General features: G+C 44.5%; 1 protein-coding gene across 1 annotated transcript in view; it reads right to left on the bottom strand.

Moving 5' to 3' along the window:
- Positions 1-13,510, bottom strand: part of adcy5 (adenylate cyclase 5) — a 72,419-nt gene that overhangs the window by 22,959 nt on the left and 35,950 nt on the right. The window contains exons 2-3 of the mRNA XM_071538832.1: positions 10,440-10,589; positions 9,349-9,470 (exon numbers count right to left, since the gene is read on the bottom strand). Coding sequence (XP_071394933.1) covers positions 9,349-9,470; positions 10,440-10,589 — 272 coding nt within the window. The remainder of the gene's footprint in view (positions 1-9,348; positions 9,471-10,439; positions 10,590-13,510) is intronic.

The raw sequence follows: 13,510 nt of genomic DNA, 5'->3' as shown, positions 1-13,510 counted from the left end.
TGTCTCTGAAGGATGCAGAGACAATGGGACCAGGCTGACAGGTAGGCAGTAATGGGTTCAGTATTAGCTGTGGGAGACAGTCAGGTTGGCCTGACACTCCTGAATGGCTCAGGTTGTTTTGTCAAACATCATGACCCTCTATCGCACAAAGCCACATCTCATGCTTGCTGTTTCCTTGATCACTGGTTTACAGAGGCTGATTTCAAAGAAGCTAGCTAATTCCGGGAAGGAAACATGTGATGAACCTCATAAATCGACCTCAGAGGGCAAGACCACGCCTTGTGTTGTGCTGCCTCAGCTCCTTCCTCAATCCCAGATGATCAAATAACCTTCCAAACCAAATCAAGACTCCTTATCTTCCGTCTTCCGTCCAGAAAACTCATCTCACCTACCTTCCTCCTCTATTGGCATCTGATCCTGGACCTTTTCTTGCAAAAACAAATCTTTATCCACCTAGCACTTCTCTCCATACAGGAATATTTTTACTTCTATTGTCTGGGCACTGTTGTTCTGACCCTTGCACAGTTGGCTGCTTGCGATGTTGGTGATTCACTCATTATAAGTCACTCTCGATGAGAGCGTCTGCAAAAATGTAAACTCAATATATAGCATCAATGTCTTCGCACTGTCTAACTTATCACACGCTAAAGTGACTAGTAAACTAGAACGGAGGAAAGGGGCAGGATGAAAGGAAATAAAAACAAAAGAGGGCAGGAGGAGAGAGAGAAAACACACCATGAAGGAGAAGACAGAGTTATAAATAAACAAAGGTTTCTGATAAAACATGCTCACATGAATCTCACGGGGTGGGCGCATGTAGCGCAGCCTACAGCAGTGATTCTCAACCTTTTTCATATCAAGGACCCCTAATTTAGTCCACATTCGAGCCACAGACCCCCATTTGATGAGATTTTGTCAAATCTGAGAATATTTTTATTGTTAGATATGATTTTGGCCAGAATTCCACAACTATCTGTATTGTAGGTAGAGAGGTAGCAGTGAAACTATGATCAAAACTTTGATTATTCTTCTACATTCTCTAATTGTGTTAACTTCTTGTAAATGAAATATTGCTGAAGTTTAACAATTCATCAGTTTGCTGGGGACCCCCTGGAACCTCCTCAAGGACCCCTGGTGGTCCCCGGACTCCACGTTGAGAACCACTGGCCTACAGCATATGGTGTGTTTGTGTGTGTGTGTGTGTGTGTGTGTGTGTAGGGGGGGGGGGGTTGATGTGCATATATGTATGTGCAAATGTGCTTGTATGTGTTTGTGTTCTGGGTGTTTAATTCGTTTGGCACAGTGTCACGGCAGGGTTTTTGTTAGACTACGGGTCTTTTTTTTTTCCTTTTGGCCACCCACATGTCAAGAGCACTCACATGTTTCAATGAACCTGGGTCCCTAAATGTACTCAATTTGGGTTCCGGGCTGAAAAGGATTAAGAGTCCCTACTCTGTACACACTTCTGAGAACAACTGATTGTTTTCTGTGAACTGTCGCCTGGGAGGCAGAGTGAGACGAGCGTTTAAGATGCTTGACCGGTGCATCAGAGCTCAGAGGCATGTCTGTCTTTCTGCTTAGAGGCAGCGGTAACATCCTGGCGACAGATTGGCCATCATTAGCAGCGGAGACGTCAAGCGTTGGACAAAGAGAGGAGCGCGATTGTGTCTTACAGTGGGCAAGAGAGGGGGCGGGGGGGGGGGGGGGGGGGAAGAAAGGGCCAAGATTATAATAAGACCAAGCCAACCTACACATTTAAGACCAGCATACAGACTGCAAAACATGTCCATCTTAACAAGTCGTTTAGTCACATATACACTCTTAAAATATTATTTTTCTTTAGGGGTAAGTTTGACTTGTGTCAGGGATTTTCAAGAAGTGTGAACATTTTGGAAAAAGGCAGAACAAGGCACTAGTATCAGGAAAATGACACGATTCAAGAAACATCTTGAAACAAGTTGATTTGTATTAGAAATGAGTGAAAACATCTCACATCACTGGCAGATTTTAAACTGAAGATATAACACTCAGTACTAGATTAAATAACTAGCTAAATAACTATGATAGATATTTTTGCAGTGAGAGCTGTTCAAAACCCAGATTATGCTACTTATAGGCTATTAATAGACAATAATATAATCCTCAGATCTCCTAACACTAATGGATTACCAATTCCACCCCACACACCACCATCACCACTAGCACGATGAAGCAGAGAGCAAGGCCATTTCCCACAGCCTAATGTAACTCTGGAGGCAGGGTGGGCGGCGAGCTACAAAAGCAGGAGAGAGAGAGAGGGGGAGAGGGACAGAGAGAGAGAGAGAGAGATCTTTAAGTCCCATTTAATCGTTACCTTGGTGATGATTCACTCTTTGGTACCCAACATTCTAGGGATTTTTTCCTTTGCGAGTGACAGTGACCGCTGCAGCTACAGCATCCATACATTTTGCATCTGATGGGATACATGAAGCTGTACTGGTGAATGAACTTAATGGTTAAGAGATCTGATGTAGTGTCCTCCTTTGAACCCGCATGAAACATGGAGACAACAAGAATACTGACAGAGAACAAGAAAGAGATGAAAGGGTTCGAAATCATGTGTCTGCAAACCGCACAGCGAGTTCTGTGAAGTGATGGATGCCTGGCTTTGGAGACACATCTCTGACCCTCAGTGTCTGATTTCAAAGCAGTTCAAAGTTTGGATGTGGGGATGAATAGAGCCTTTTTTTCGGCAAACTCTTGAAGGGTTACTGAGCACAAGAGGGGAAAGACAGCGTAAGCCTTGGGATTGACACAGAGTTCCCGAATGAAAATTTAATCTAGAGCAGCGGCACAGTGTTAAACGTGTTGTTCAGGGAGCTTGCAGTATGCTTCGCCATCCCATAAAATTAGAGAAACAGGCTGCAAAGGCCTCACACACATCACCACAGAATATGTACAATGGAAGCCTGTGCTACACATTAGGGTTCACTCATGCTGATATTTTTGAATTGAAACTGACAGCCAATATCTTGGGTCAATATTCAAAGTCTTTAAAAGTGACTACTATCATGGCAAAACTTTCCAATAAATATTCCCCGTATATCTTGTGTGGAAGAGCGTTTGAAATGGGATTTAGACCATCCGATGACACTAAAACTCGCTGTCGAAACCCAGACTAATGGAATTCTTTTAGGTGGGTCGGCAGCTCCTTAAGGCAGAGTGAGGCAGTTTTCATTGCAGGTTTTACAGATTTCCAACCCTGAAGCTGCTTTAGCAAGCAAAAGGAAAGAACCTCCATCATATCGGAGGTGGACGACACTGATCAACATGCCACTTTCCGATTTCTAATAAAATAAAAGGCTCCATATTTCAGCAAACCGTTATATATCTGTGTCTGTAAAGCGTCTTTGAGCACTGAGAAAAGCGCTATATAAATGTAATGTATTATTATTATTATTATTATTATTATTATTATATTGGCCTAACCCTGCTACGGATGCATACACATCCACCCACTCCAACATTACACTGGGCAGCACAAGAGAAAGAGAGATAAATAGAGAGAGACAGAGTAGAGAGAGAGAGAAAGACAAATAGTCAGCAGGGCCAGAGTGACAGAGGCAGTACCACTTCCTGCTTACACAGCCGCCGCTCCAAAATCTGTTCTGGGTCAACTCTCGGCTGAATGAAAGCGGCGCTGTGCTGGCACGGCCCGACCCTGTGACCCCCTTTTCCTCTGCCGCCGCCACCGACCAACTGCCTTTTATCTGCCCCCTGACCGCTTAACCCCGCCGCTCTGCTGGTGGCTGGCTGAACTCAGCCGGGGAAGAAACTCCGACAAACCCCTTCAAGCCCTTTTTTTCTTCATCTGCCTCGGGCTTTTTCTGCTTCTCTTTCTCCCTCTCTCGCTCCGTCATTTCTTTCACCCTCAGCTCCTATCCTTCTACCCCATTTCTGTCTTCATTCCCTTCCCTCATCTGTTCCTTCCTTCCTTTCTTTCCCTCTGTCTCGCTCTCCCATCCTCTCCTGTCATCCAAGAGTGCAGTTCAGACTGAACAGTTTTTTTCAACTAGATGCTACTCGACTTTAAGTTGAATTTGATCTCATCTGGTTGGAATGCATTCAAAGTACATGTTCTTTTCTTCAACATAACAATGGCAGAAGTGTGTGTTTTTGTCACCCCAGTTGGACAAACTCACATTCTTCGCTTGTGTTTGAAGGTAGTGCACACCAACTGATTAGGCGCTTTGGCTATGCTGGACATGCTGAAAGATCTGCAGCGTTGAAATTTTGTTCAAATATCCTAAGCCTGTTTGTGTTGAATCATGTGTAGAGGTGTGTGTGTGCAGTCTGTGTGTGTGTGTGTGTGTGTGTGTGTGTGTGTGTGTGTGTGTGTTGTCTTTTTTGCTGCAGTGCTGCCTGCTGACCAAGGAGAGATTCTCAGGACAGGCCTGGCTCCAACAGCGTCAGTAGAGAGGCCTTATGTAACACCCACACACACACACACACACACACACACGGACACAAGCAATATGGTAAGAGGTGGAGCAATATGACATTAACTTTAGCACACGCTCTAAAAACAAACCCACGTGTGGTGGCTGCAAAGTGTCATTTTAGGACAGAAAATTAGAACATGCAGAACAAAAGGTAAGGTCAGTGCCTCTCATTTATGCAATGTTCTTTCCATGTCATGATGTTAAGGGGGATGCTGGCCCAGATATTAGCAACAGCAGCCGCATTAGCCACCCCAGTGTTTTGTTTCAGAACATTTTTGTAACACTCAGAGGGCGAGCCGGCAGCATCAAAACATCCGCCCCAAGGCCCTCTTGCATAATACCGTAGTTAGCGCACATTTTGACCTCATTGCTGAGAGCCACGGGACATCGTTTTCCTCCAGAGGACAAACACAAGCGGGACGGCAGGGCTCCTGAACCAGGGACAGAGGGTCCTGCATGAGGGCAGATGAGCAGAGATATGTGTGCTGCATATACTGTATATCACAGCAGCACGCTCCAGACACCAAGCTGCACCCCTCTCTCCTCTCTCCTCTCTCCCTCTCGTCCTCCCACTCTCTCCCCTCTCTCCCTCTCTCTGCAGTCGTAGCAGTGGGAGCTGTCATTCCTCTTCCTGTTGTGAGTCGGCCTCTCAGCGGAGCCCCAATTACCCAAAGCCACCGCTCGCTCCCCGACAGGCCCGGTCACCCCCGGTTAGCTCGCCATTAACCACACAGTCACGGCCAGAGACAGAACTCAGCCAAGCTTAGCGGACGCTGCCAATCGGCCACCTAGTCCCCAATGAGTCAGCTAAAAACCTGCGACGCTTTAACGAGCGCCACTTCCACTTTGCCTTCTTTTTCCTCCTTTCTTTCTCTATTCGCTGGAGTCGCGGGTCAGCTGAAACTGCTGGTTGCTGTTGGGTCATCTCTTCCAGTTATGTAAACTTCTTCATGGGAATATACGACTTTATTGAGTTTATTGAATCTTGAGTAAGTTTTAGATGTACATACATGTAGTAAAGAACACATATTCACACATAAAACATAACTCAAGAGGAATTTGCCGTTTATTGCAGACATCACAACTGAATGGCTGAAAGTTTAGTATCCACTCATAGCCGGCGCTCCCTATAGGCTGAATAGGCAAATGCCTAGGGCCTCACGCATCCTTTAATTTAATTTTTCTATTTTCAAAATAAATAAATAAATAAATGAACAAATAAATGACTTTATTGCTTGATGGTGGGTAGGATTTGTCTCAAAATGGGGCCTCCACAGAAAATTTTGCCTAGGGCCTCCAGCAGTTTAGAGCCGGCCCTGGGGTTACTTTATGATGGCTAAATGTGTAAGTGTGTGTGTGTGTGTGTGTGTGTGTGTGTGTGTGTGTGTGCTCATGCTGGTCGGTGCGTGGATGATAAGTGGCGATACAGTAAAAGCATCTGCTATCACATGCCCAAGAACTTTCTAAATTAACCCCCCTCCCAAGTCTTCGCTTTAACTTTGAAATTGAACTCTTAAACTTTGGCAACAAAAAAAAGCCCAAACCCTGATTAGAATCGTAAAATGGTGATAAAAAGACGTTTGTTGTCTAGGAAGTGCGTGACCTGACACTCCAACGCACGGGGTTTTCAGAGAGACACTTCAAAGCGGAGGAGAGGGCCACAATAGCGCCTCTTTCCATCATCTGTCACCATCTGTCGGGGTGTGAGCGTCCACCTGACCATGCCAGCTACAGGCCATGAAATCCAAGCTCCGCCGCTTCGTATTCATGCTGCTGCCGCTCCACACACACACACACACACACACACACACACTCACACACACACACTAAAGCCAGCATCCAGTGTTCGACCGTCTCTTCCTCTGCATATTCTTGATGTAGGGTTTTCATGCTCCACAAGATGGTGCCAAACCTAATCAGAGCTGTTCAACTACATCTGACCTGTGTAATCATATATAATAATCTCCACTATAATCAGCTGACTAAAATCATCAGCTTCAACAGTGACTAGAGGAACGACATACTTCATACATGCCTGAATAAAATGAAGCAATCATTCAAAGCATATTTAGATATTTGGATGTACTGAAACTCAGTTTACTCACCTATATATTTACAAAACTGAGCTTTCCCACCATTTCTGGCTGCTGTAAATCTTTATGATAAATTCATAGTTTACATAATTGGAAGTAGTATCAAACTGATTTAAGTTATATGAGGATAGGGTCTTTAAAAGCTTAAATTAAATATTTTATGAAACTGTAATTGATTTTTGTTTATATTGATGGTTGTTTGCCTTATAATGATCAACAACTGCTGGTCATAGTTTACCCACATTTTTACAGTATCACTGCTTGCATTATGTGATATGGTTATGGTCTTGAATTGATCTTTCACTTTGGATGGTTTGGGACATTTTGAACTCACATACATCAATATGCACAACTTCAGCTGCCAGCATTCAAAAATACTTCTAGAAAAATACCATGCAGAATACAAAAATATATATTTTCTGGGTTGCACTGCCATAGTTGGTTAAGTGTTATATATGTGAGGTGTTGGACTAAGTTTCCAAAATGAGAACAAGCGTGTGACATTGCCACAGACACCCAGGGCATTCATGCTTGAAATTTAAAATGTTCTGCTGAAGTGAGATACCACTCTAGGTGAGTGAGATTGTCTCTTCTGACAGCATGTATAGCTCACACCGCCCTGCTGCAATCTTGACTCATACTGTAAATAAAGTCTTTCAAGGACGTCAAGACTACGTGCAAGAAGCCATAACTTGAAATGTGTCGTAGAGAGAGAATGAGGTATGGAGTGGAATAAGGTAGTGAGTGAGAATCCCTGTTGAGTTTTGCACTCCATACAGTCCAATAAACCCAATTAGCCTTCCAGGCTGCTATGGACGGCATTCCACACATTCTGCAGGATAATGTGCTGTGGGAAAGCACATATTCACATCGACCACAATGCTCTCTGGAGGTCCTCTCCTGTTCACTCATAATAAAGACATCAGGACAGTGTTTAATTTGCGCCGGATCCGGCACCTCGCGGTTTTGGACTACCTGCTTTCCGGTACCTATTTGCGTGGACCCGGCACCTGGTGGCATGAAAGGGTTTTTTTTTTTTATGTCTGCCCTGTAATACTCACAATAGTTGACTCTTCTTTCCTTTCCCCTCCCTTCCAAAAACCTAACTGTCTCATTTCCATATGAAGACAGGTGATTACCCTATTAGAAAGTAACAACAAGCACATAGTAATCACATCACACATGAGTGGGCTGCTCTGCAGAGTGTGCTATGGTAAGCTTCAGACAGCGTCATGACTAAAAGTTGAATTTGCTGTCCATATGTCCGCTGTGTGGACTATTTTGGAAAGTTAGACAAGGTAAGCATGATTTTTTTGTTTGTAAACGTGTTAGCATATTCTGTAATCTATTAGGTTTCTGCTGCGACAATCAAAATTCATATTTGCATAGATGACTGCGAAACAGAAATTATTTGGAGTGCAGACCTGTAAGTCCCACAGTTAAATATGCGGGCAATTGTGCACGTTATGTTGCCTGTCCAGAAATAATTGGTAATAACATGAGAATTGGTTGAGGTGAAGGGCTGTAAGCCACATCACTGTGGGCATTTCAAAACCAGAGCGGTCCAGCTGAGTGTCACAGTCAGGTCGACTTCTAGCTGCACCACGACATGTTTTATTGCATTATTCGCTGACATTGTTTCCTACATTCAAAATCGATATCCTATGAAAGTATATTGTTGAATAGTGATGCGTAACTACTCAAACCAGAATTTCTCTGGTAAATGTTTGAAGCCATTGCAGTTTCCTTTATGTATGATTAGGATGTCTCATAGTAGCATGTGGGCATTTTTATGTTGTGCACAGTGCAGTTATATCTTTAGTCTACTACTTGAAGGGCAGGTTTGTAAAATGGAGCATTATGTAGCCTATACAATTGACTGCATTTATATAGCGCTTTTATCCAAAGCGCTTTACAATGCCTACATTCACCCATTCACACACACATTCATACACCGATGGCGGCAAGCTACCACGCAGGGTGCTGGCGCAACCATCGGGAGCAATTTGGGGTTCAGTATCTTGCCCAAGGACACTTCGACATGCGGACTGGAGGAGCCGGGGATCGAACCATCAACCTTCTGATTAGTGGACGACCCGCTCTACCTCCTGAGCCACAGCCGCCACAATAATCAAATATTGTTATAGGTCCCCAGTAGTCGGAGCTCTAAGGTCATATAGTCGGTCATTTAGTAATGTTTAGGCTGTTAGGTCAACAGTAAGCTGTATGGCTGTACTGAGCACCACCGTGCCTCCAATGTGCTTGTTGTCTTGATATGTTCCGGAACCTTTTCCCTCCAGACCGACTCGCGGGAACACACCGACCACTTGGTGTTCTGGGACCTCATCATTTACAAATTAAGCACTGCGTCAGGATAGTGTAGACGAATAGATGGGGTCATTATTACTGTATGTAGGAGAAAAGAGACGGAGAGAGGCAAAAGACAGATGACTACACAACTTGCTTGCTAACTGAGCCTGACACATAATTTTGACTTCTCACCTGTCACGTATTAAAATGTCCTTAAACGAAAATGTTTACAGGAGCAGGGGGTTTTTCTCTCATGAGGAAAGTGTGCAATGGTGCGTTTCTGGATATGTGTGAGTGTGTGTGTGTGTATTATTGCCCTTTTTGAGAGGCAACACATAGCTCAAAATGATTCATAAACAGCGGGGACGTTCAGGCAGTTTCTTATCCCTTGCAGCTTCAATCTGCCTCCACCTTTCCCTTCCTCCTCCCACTCCTCCTCCAGTGGGGCAGCCCCCTGACATTACCTGACATTGTCGTGCTTCTGGATGTAGATCTTGTGAAACATCATGTCCTCCTGCTTGGCGTTAATGTCAGCTTTCATCTCCATGGCAACGTGGCGGGGAAGCACTGAGAGCAGGAGACGTTCCTGCAGGGCGGGGTGGGGGGGTGGGGTGAAAGATGGATGGAGAGATGTGAGTTAAACGGACAAGGAAAAGTGAGAGGTGTGGGCTTCGGCCACCTCTCCGTGGAGGCAGTGTGACGGAGAATGCTTAATTAAGTTCACAGCCATGGCAGCCACCCCCCCCCCCCCACACACACACACACACCCCCACCACCACCATCAATCCCTCCCTCTGCAGCGTTCGCCCACACCAAAATAGTGATTCAACCCGTATCCAGTAAATGAAAGCTTTTAAATTTGCTGTTCTAAACATCTATCTCTGGTACGTCTCTGGTATACAGGAAGTGATACATTTTATGTTTCTGTCAGCAGCAACAGTTTGTTCAGAATAAATAGAAGAACTGGGTAGTTAGTTTGAGCAGTGATAGCCACCATGGCTGTACAGACAAAGAAAAGAGCGCCACCTACAGAAACTCAAAATAACTTAGCACCAAAGATGTTGCCAAAAATAAAAAAAGAGAATCTCATGATTACCATTTTTTTCTTTTTGATGGCCTCACACCTGCTATGTGTCGCCACAGGGGAATATTGTAAAGTTTGAGCTAGGCATCCAGGCAGTGGAGAAACAGGAGGGACAGTTGGCAGAAGTTTAGTATAAAGGGCATAGAGTTTAATATAGAGGCAGCATCACAGGCAGCCAATCAAGAGCCAAGCCTGTTTGAAATTTGTTGTGCTTTGACTTGATCAGCTCACGGTCAGAGAGTGTAAAGTGATCAGCAGGGACGAAGTTTGCAACAGACAAAGAGCTAAATATAATGTACACATTCAGATGTTATTGTTTCAAAAAGTTACTGGTCAGTGTGGCGGGTGGCCCTTATTGATTTATCCGCCAAAGACAATTCTTACTGGAATTTGGCACTTGGCAGGTGTAATTTCAAACCCTCCGCCCCTAGCATCCGCCCCCTGATGCCGGGAACCTTCACTCTCTCTCACCTGCTGCTGGTTTTCCCTCTGCGAGTGGAGGCGAGCCTGGATGCATTCCCTGGTCTCCTGGAAGGCCTGCCTCTGGGAGCCCTCGGCCGGGTAGTGGGTGCAGACGCCCACGATGTTGGTGCAGGAGAAGATGAGCACGTTGGACACTATCTGTGGAACGGGGGAGGGGGGGGGGGGGAGAAGAGAGTGAGGCGGAGAGGGGAGAAGAGGTAGAGGTCAGGAGGGGTGAGTAAAGAGGCAGAGGGGTTGAAAGGAAAGAGGAGGGGAGAAGAAGGAGAGGACGCAAATTGAATATTCAGTCCACTCCACAATTTCTTTTACTTATTAATAATAATCAATCCTTTTGAATCACACAGAACACTGCACCCTGCTGAGAGATTTCATGTCCTTCTGAATATTAAGCCTTCTTATGCAGTTCAACCAAGTGATTGGTTTAGTGGCTCTACTCTCTCTGTCCAACAATAACCTCTGTTTTGTATTTTTTTTTTTCATATAAGTAAATGTCCGTTTAGCTACCCTCTATCATTGATGGATATAACACAATAGTGATTTGACCTACAGTATATCCAGTTGATAAAAGCTTTTACATCTACTGTTCTAAACACCCGGTGTCTGGTAGGTCTTTCCCGGGAAAATCCTCTGGTGGAAGGAAGTGATGCGTTACATTTCCAGCAGCAGCAGTTTGTTTGAGATAAATAGGAAGAACTGGGTAGTTAGCATGAGCAGCAATAGCCACCATGACTGAACAGACAAAGAAAAGAGCGCCACCTGCAGAAACTCAAACTGCATCAACAGAAAATCCAAGAAAAAAGACATCACAGTCAGTTTTAGAAGGATACTATACAAAAAATATCATAGCAAATCTGCAGGAATATTATAGTGATACCATAGGAGATAAAAATAAACTAAAATTACACTAAGGTCACTATAAACTCACAACACACTATAAGTCGTTATAGGAATTTTATAGTAATACGTATAGAGGAGACAAAAAAAATACCATCAAGTACGCTAAGGTTACAAACTCATGATTGAGTACCAGAGACACCCTGTAAGTTGCTGTAGGAGTATTAAAGGAATATTATAGCGATTCCTCATTTGCCTCTGAAGGAGCCATAGATGGGAAGTCTGGGTCTGAAAACTTTAAATCAAGAGAACAAAGACAGAGGAGCTGCATGACACAGACATAGAGAGATAAAGAGTTTGATGTTTTTCAGGCCTGCAGCCTTTTTCTCTCTCGCTGAAAGTACAGGGACCTTTGTTTCCATCAACTCCAGTCCTGTGCCTCCCCCCTCTGGGGTGGGAACAGGGCATCTCAACTCGCTCCTTGGTTTTTGACACAACATCCATGTCTGGCTTGAACAGTAGTGTACCGCTGTGGATATGAAATTCTCATGTGAAACTCCTCTGTGTGTGTGTGTGTATGTGAGTGAGAGAGAGAGAGAGAGTGAGAGAGAGAGAGAGAGAGAGAGAGAGAGAGAGAGAGAGAGAGAGAGAGAGAGAGAGAGAGACAGAGTGCTTATCATTGAGATTGCTCATTTGACCTTAATACGGAACAAACTGACCAAGTATTTGCCCTCAGCGGCTCCTATCAGAGGTCTTGGACATGTTTGTTAGCTGATGGATCAGTCTTGTTGTGAGATGCTTACAAATTACAAGCCTATCTAAAATAGGCCCAATCAGCAAGACTAGGCATTCAGTTTCTGCTGTGCTAGGCGGCCAGGTCGTGTGGCAGAGGCGATACTTTTTATACCCTTACATGTCTATAAATGAGGGATCCCACCGTGGCCCTGAGGTAAAATTCCATTCCATGGCTTTTCCATAATTTCCATAACTAAGTCGGAGCGCTTCCATGACCTAAAAATGTTATCCCCTCCTGGTTTGTTCATGTTTTTCAGTTCAAAAACGGTAGCCAGTCTAGTCTGGTTTCCACTACAGCTGAGCTTGCTGTGGAGGAGCTGATAATGAATGTGTAAAAACATGTCATAAAATACATTCTGATATATTCCTGTAGTGACCCATTTGTAAAATTCCTTGATATTCCCTGACTTTCCCTGTCTGGAATGTAATATAATTGTATTTAGTGGATGCAAATAAAGCATTACTGTGTGTGTGCGTGTGTGTGTGTGTGTGTGTGTGTGTGTGTGTGCGCGCCATGAACACTTGAATGGGTAAGTTGCACCAAACCAGTGTGTTTAGGTTCCACATATCCAGGGCCGAGGTGCTACTGCTCGCCACGGCCAAGTTTCCACCTATCAAACAGCTTGCAAGCTGTCATGTGTCCAAGGCCCCGATGCTAGAGACATTGTTCCCGACCGGTTCCAGACATACAGCGGGTCCTGAGACCGGCAGCCAGGAGCGAGCCAATGCCAGCGGCCCATTATTTTCACAGAACCATACAATGGGCTGAATCAGCCAGCTGAGTCACATTCACACCACAGGCCTCTCCGTTGCCGGAACCAAATGAACAAACACAACACGTCTTTATCAAGTCAAAAGCCCCTCAGCTGGTCTCCGAGCAGAATGAAGCATGCTCAGGAGAGGGAGCAGTGACTGGCGGAAGACTCGCCTGGAAGTGAGGCACGACCAAGAAAAATAAAGAAAGGAGGTGTGAGACAGGGAGAAGGTGATATATAGAGAAAAGGTTACTCTTTGGTATTTTTGCCTCTGACTGAAACGCTGTTAAGCTGAAGTGAATTGGCCCACACATGACAAATGGCATCAGAAAAATACAGTCCAGCCAAGCTAGCCTCAACTGCGGTAATTCATGTCCCCAGAAATTAAAATTCAATTTCCCACATAGTTCTTTATGTCGGCTGCTGGGATATTCGGATATTATCATTTGGCTTTAAAGCCTCATAGAGTCTAGAAATGTTACTTGACCTGTTGACATGTATGCAAACATTACATTCAACTGTAATCCTGCCTAACTTTGCTGAGAAAAGATTTTACAATTTAAATGAAATTCAAAATATTCTGCGACACACAGTGGACATAAAGGTCTTAAAGGCTGAAACTCTGAGAAAGGAATACAGGGAAACGCTCTCTCTCTGCACCAAACCCATTAGGGG

This window comes from Centroberyx affinis, unplaced genomic scaffold (assembly GCF_046629955.1).
Source record: "Centroberyx affinis isolate AG114_WGS23_722 - 3 ecotype Tasmania unplaced genomic scaffold, CSIRO-AGI_Caff_v1 ptg003356l_1, whole genome shotgun sequence".
NCBI classification, from domain to species: domain Eukaryota; kingdom Metazoa; phylum Chordata; class Actinopteri; order Beryciformes; family Berycidae; genus Centroberyx; species Centroberyx affinis.
Note: the sequence above shows the minus strand (reverse complement) of the source record. Positions and strands in the feature narration are given on the sequence as shown.